At 33.0% G+C, this 5,184-nt stretch overlaps 1 protein-coding gene across 1 annotated transcript in view; it reads left to right on the top strand.

Annotated features, from left to right (window-relative positions):
- nmnat2 (nicotinamide nucleotide adenylyltransferase 2) overlaps positions 1 to 5,184 on the top strand; it is a 17,960-nt gene that overhangs the window by 8,743 nt on the left and 4,033 nt on the right. The window contains exons 3-8 of the mRNA XM_016446876.1: positions 1,524 to 1,591; positions 1,745 to 1,823; positions 1,897 to 2,014; positions 2,097 to 2,177; positions 3,033 to 3,077; positions 3,507 to 3,583. Coding sequence (XP_016302362.1) covers positions 1,524 to 1,591; positions 1,745 to 1,823; positions 1,897 to 2,014; positions 2,097 to 2,177; positions 3,033 to 3,077; positions 3,507 to 3,583 — 468 coding nt within the window. The remainder of the gene's footprint in view (positions 1 to 1,523; positions 1,592 to 1,744; positions 1,824 to 1,896; positions 2,015 to 2,096; positions 2,178 to 3,032; positions 3,078 to 3,506; positions 3,584 to 5,184) is intronic.

Raw genomic sequence — 5,184 nt, 5'->3', positions numbered from 1 at the left:
TATAACCATGTGTAGGCCTACTGCAATATAAAGTACATTAAAAACCCACTAAAATTGTAATCATTTTGTTATGTTCTTACACAAAGTAGACATAAAATATACTTTAAGTAAAGGTAACATACGTATGTTTTCTTTAAATACACTAAAAAGTCACTAAAAGTATGCTTGTGTTTAGTATATCCTTTAAAAGTATAAATAAAAATATATTTATTAACATAGTATTTCTACTATACTTTTTAGAAATATACTAATAGTGTGCTTGTGTTTAGCATATTCCTTAAAAGTGTAACTAAGCATATATTTATTACCAAAGTATTTCTAGTATACTTTTTATAAATACATTAAAAGTATGCTTCTGTTTAACATATTTCTTAGAAGTATAACTAAGCATATATTTAAAACAAAAGTACTTCTAGTATACGTTTTAGAAATATATTAAAATGCAATTCAATATACTTTTATTGCACTTCAAATAAGCATGTTGGGAATACAAATGTATTATAAACATACTACTTGAATTTCAAGTATATTTTTAATACATTTAATACTACGTCTTTTTCACCTGGGTATGCTATGTCTAGCATTTTTTTTTTTTTTTTACGTTAATGAGCATAGCAAATAAATTGGTATCCACAGTATCCACTCATGTTTAACTTTTAGTCTGCTTGTTATGGTCAAAAAATAAATAAACAATTTTTTCACATTACTATATGCAATAGCCTATATGAGACAGCCCATGATCACTAGATTTTATACAGGTGTTACTATAACGATTTTTTAAATGATTATGATGATGATCATGATGATGATAAATGATGATCAGCAACCAAATATTGATAATGTGGAAGTTACTGCCTTTTGCCTTGGTGTGACTTCTCACGTTTTGCAGACAATGCAAAGGCAGAGTACATTAACTTCAAAACGGGTAAAAATCAAGTTTGAGCTCACAATTTTTTAACGTAGATCATTTTCATTACTAAAACATCTAATTGCCAAATTTCCAGTGTCCTACCTATAATTAGTTTGGCTGGACAAGTAAAAAACTTTAAAGTCATTTTTCTCAGTTTCACGCTCTAGCGAGTTAAGGTCTTTTGCCTTTGTAGGGCAGAATGGTTTTAATAAAGGTTTTAATCTGTATCATACAATCTCTAATAATATCAACAGAACTCTGAATTAAAAAGAACTTTGGCCTAGTTTTCTTCTCTCTTAGTAACAAAATATGAATAATAAATGCTTTATAAATCAGGATTCAGTCATTCCAACTTAAATCCTTTAGTGGTGGGAGAGGAATAACACGTGTGAAAGCTACAATTCTAGAAATCATTGTGTTTTGAACCCTGATTATCTAAAAAAGGCAAATGTTTGAATAATAGCTTTTATGTTGATCAAATAGGTTCTCCTTCTTTCAGCAAGCAGATGCAAACCTAAGAATATTGTTTGAAGCTCAGAAGTTCTCTTTACTGGTAGGTGGATGCCTAGAGGACTCACTTTGCCTTGTTTTGGTTTCTTTTCTGCTTTTCAAGGGCCTTGTCTCAAGCAGACATCGTCTCACCATGTGTCAGCTGGCAGTTCAGTCTTCTGATTGGATCAGGTAACTGTCAGAATGCATCTCAGATACACCCTCATAAGAATGCTATGCAGCACTTACATATACTTCAGCAGCCTTGAGTTATATTGATGATGGATATATATTGTAGAATGAAATGTAGTATAAAATGTTTGATGGATTAATGGTCTTCTGCAGAGTGGATCCTTGGGAGTGCTACCAGGGCACCTGGCAGACCACTTGCAGCGTTTTGGAGCATCACCGAGACCTAATGAAGGTTTGGCCTGAACGCTATAAAATTTTTACTTGTACTCAATCTCGAAGTAATAAACTGTATTGTTCCTCTGCAGAGAGTCACAGGGTGCATTCTGTCCAATGTGAACACACCTTCCACAACCCCTGTGATTGGCCAGCCCCAGAATGAAACTTCTACTATTTACCAAAACACAGCTAACAAGTCTGTGGCTAGTAAGTGATTTTTAAATGTTCAGATGTTTGTAGTTCTGGAGAACAGGCATTTCATGATTGACTTGTGTCTCTTTTTCTCCAGTTAAGCTTTGGGGAAAGATGAGCGAAAGCCTGGGAAAAATTTGCTGTGTTCGCCCACACATGGAGCGTTTTACCTTTGTTGGTAAGTTGGTATATTCATATATACATATTAGGGATGTGTGCCATGACTAATTTCACACTAATTTGGTAACTGACTAGTTCACTAGTCTAACAAGAAGACTATGCTTGTTTCCATTTTTGTGAGATGTAAACTCAGAATTCAGAATTGCGAGATATAAATGTAAAATTAATGTTAATTGCAAGAAAGTAAGTTGGAGGTATATATATCAATTTACATTTTGAGTTTTAATCTCAATTCTAGAAATGTAAACTCGCAATTCTCAGTTTATATCTTGCAATTCAAAAAGTCTGTATTGTGAGATAAGTCACAATTGCCTTTTTCTTTTTGACAATTTTTACAATGGCTGGAAATTTGATAAAAAAAATTTAACTGTATTCATTACATGACATGCAAATTAATTAATCACACTGATCACAATAAATCACATATACGAATATTTGTTAAAAACCCCCAGATCATTCAAGACTTTACATTATGACAGACAAAACCACTGAATAGACATTACAAAAGTCTATTTATTTATTTAACTATTGTGTTCATTTTTTATTGCATTTTCAAGTAATTTATCACACCAAATTAATGCATTAAATTAACCACCCTACACTTTCAAGCATGTAATTTTAATGCCACCATTTCAACCCCTTTCAACTTGTGTCAAAAAAAAAAAAGTCAGTAACAAAGATATGCCACAGCTTTGTGGTTTGGTTCATGTAAAAATCACATAATTCCGTATAATTATTTAGAATTATTCATATGCTTCACACAAGATGTGTATCAATTTTACATGACTCCGGTGACTTCCAATGAATCAGTTATCCCTGTGACCTCCCATGCTTTTCTGTTTTTTCTGAACAGACGAAAATGCCAACCTTGGTACTGCAATGCGCTACGAGGAAATTGGTGAGACGATGTGATTTTCCTTGCCTTGGTTTTTGGTTTTCAAATCAGTTCTTGCTTGTCACTTTGAGTCATCATCAGAAAATACTGAGTTTGCTCAGGGAGAGAAAAAAACTCACTGTATATTTCTCCTCAGGAAAATATAAATAACATCAAATAAGACAAAGACAGACCAACGGCTGTCAGAGAAATAGACAAAACAGTCGAACTCTTTCTATAAGTCATGTGATGGTGTTTGTCTATATACTGTGAAGAAGGCATCTGTGCGCTGTATAGTGCCTTATTCTTCCTCCTCATGGGGAAAATGTGACTTGTTTCTTTTTCATCTTATCAAAGTTGTTGTGTTTATCCCCACAGCAGAGGAAAACATCTCATTACTGTGTCTTGTGTTTTTTATGGTGTGATGTGGAACTGTGATTGTGGTGTGTTCAGAGTTGCGTATCCTGCTCCTTTGTGGCAGCGATCTCCTGGAATCTTTCTGCATCCCTGGCTTGTGGAACGAAAGTGATGTAAGATATAATTCCTTTTTTCTTTCCCTGTGTCTTAGTCACAAACGTCTAAATATTTAATAAAATATATTATTCTAGCGCATATTTTATGTGTTCAACTAAATTAAGCAATATCAAAAGCAAGTCTCAAGTAATCACACTTTGTATATTCAGAATGATATGGCGCAGTTGCCATTATTATATTGATTTTATTTAACAGCTAAATAAACAAAAAGTTAATATTGACTGACTTGCTCCACCAACAAAATAGTTCCAGTCGAAGCAAAAGCAGAATCAAGTGTCGCGAAACTAATCTTTTAAGTGAACGATTTAGTGGCTCAATCATGAATTTGTGTTTTGAACGATTCTTTTAAGTCGAGTGATGAATTCAGAACAGCATACTAGCATACTACTCTCACTTCTTTTGCCATAGAAAGATAATAAAATACTAGGAGTAGTTTGCAGTTCTGAATCAGTTGTGTCAAGATACGTGTCACTTGTCTCCACCTACTGGCAGTATGATGTAATTGTGATTTCTACACTACTAAGTGTTATTTTAGTATCATTGAGATACTATTATAGTTTGAATCAGTTTTTATTTGTATATTTTCTGTTTTAATTTTAATTTTAGTTAAAGTTTTAGTCATTTTGTTGTCTTTTGGCATTTTTATTAGTTTTCTAAAAAAATATGTCTATATAGTTTTTGTTCATTTTTATTTCAGTTTCATTTAGTACATTTAAACTAAAGTTAAACTAAATAAAAAATGAGGAATGTTGCTTTGGCAAATAAAATAAAATAAAGTTTATATATAAGTTTATATAGATTTTTTTGAGTAATAAGTAATGCATTTTTGTAGTCTACTAATTATACTACTTATATGTTATAGTTCACCCAAAAATGAAAATTTGATGTTTATCTGCTTACCCCCAGGGCATCCAAGATGTAGGTGGCTTTGTTTCTTCAGTAGAACACAGACAAAGATTTTTAACTCAAACCGTTGCAGTCTGTCAGTCTTATAATGGCAGTCAATCCACGGCTTTGAGAGTAAAAAAAACATACACAAACAAAACCAAATTAAACCCTGTGGCTCGTGACGATACATTGAGTTCGTAAAGGGGTCATATGATCTTGCTAAAAAGAACATTATTTTGTGTATTTGGTGTAATGAAATGTGTTTATGCGGTTTAAGGTTCAAAAAACACATTATTTTCCACATACTGTACATTATTGTTTCTCCTCTATGCCCTGCCTTTCTGAAACGCGTTGATTTTTACAAAGCTTATCGGTCTGAAAAGCGAGGTGTGCTCTGATTGGCCAGCTATCCAGTGCGTTGTGATTGGCCGAATACCTCAAGCGTGTGACAGAAATGTTACGCCCCTTACCATATTGTGATGCCCTGTCTGGCCGGAGCGACAAAACAAAAACATAATTACAGATTATAATGACTTATACTCTCTTTTTACGCGTTGCATTGCATCACGCTGTGTAAAGATAAAGCCATGTCTGCATTTGTGATCGGAGAAATGACAAACAACAAGCCCTACTCTACACTGCCCAAAAAACTCGCTTTAAATATATAAAATATAAAAACTCTTTAAATATAAAAACGTACTTACAGTCT

Source organism: Sinocyclocheilus anshuiensis, unplaced genomic scaffold (genome assembly GCF_001515605.1).
Source record: "Sinocyclocheilus anshuiensis isolate Anshui unplaced genomic scaffold, SAMN03320099.WGS_v1.1 scaffold375, whole genome shotgun sequence".
In the NCBI taxonomy this organism is placed as follows: Eukaryota; Metazoa; Chordata; class Actinopteri; order Cypriniformes; family Cyprinidae; genus Sinocyclocheilus; species Sinocyclocheilus anshuiensis.
The sequence above is the reverse complement of the archived record's forward strand: the minus strand, read 5'-3'. Positions and strand labels throughout refer to the sequence as shown.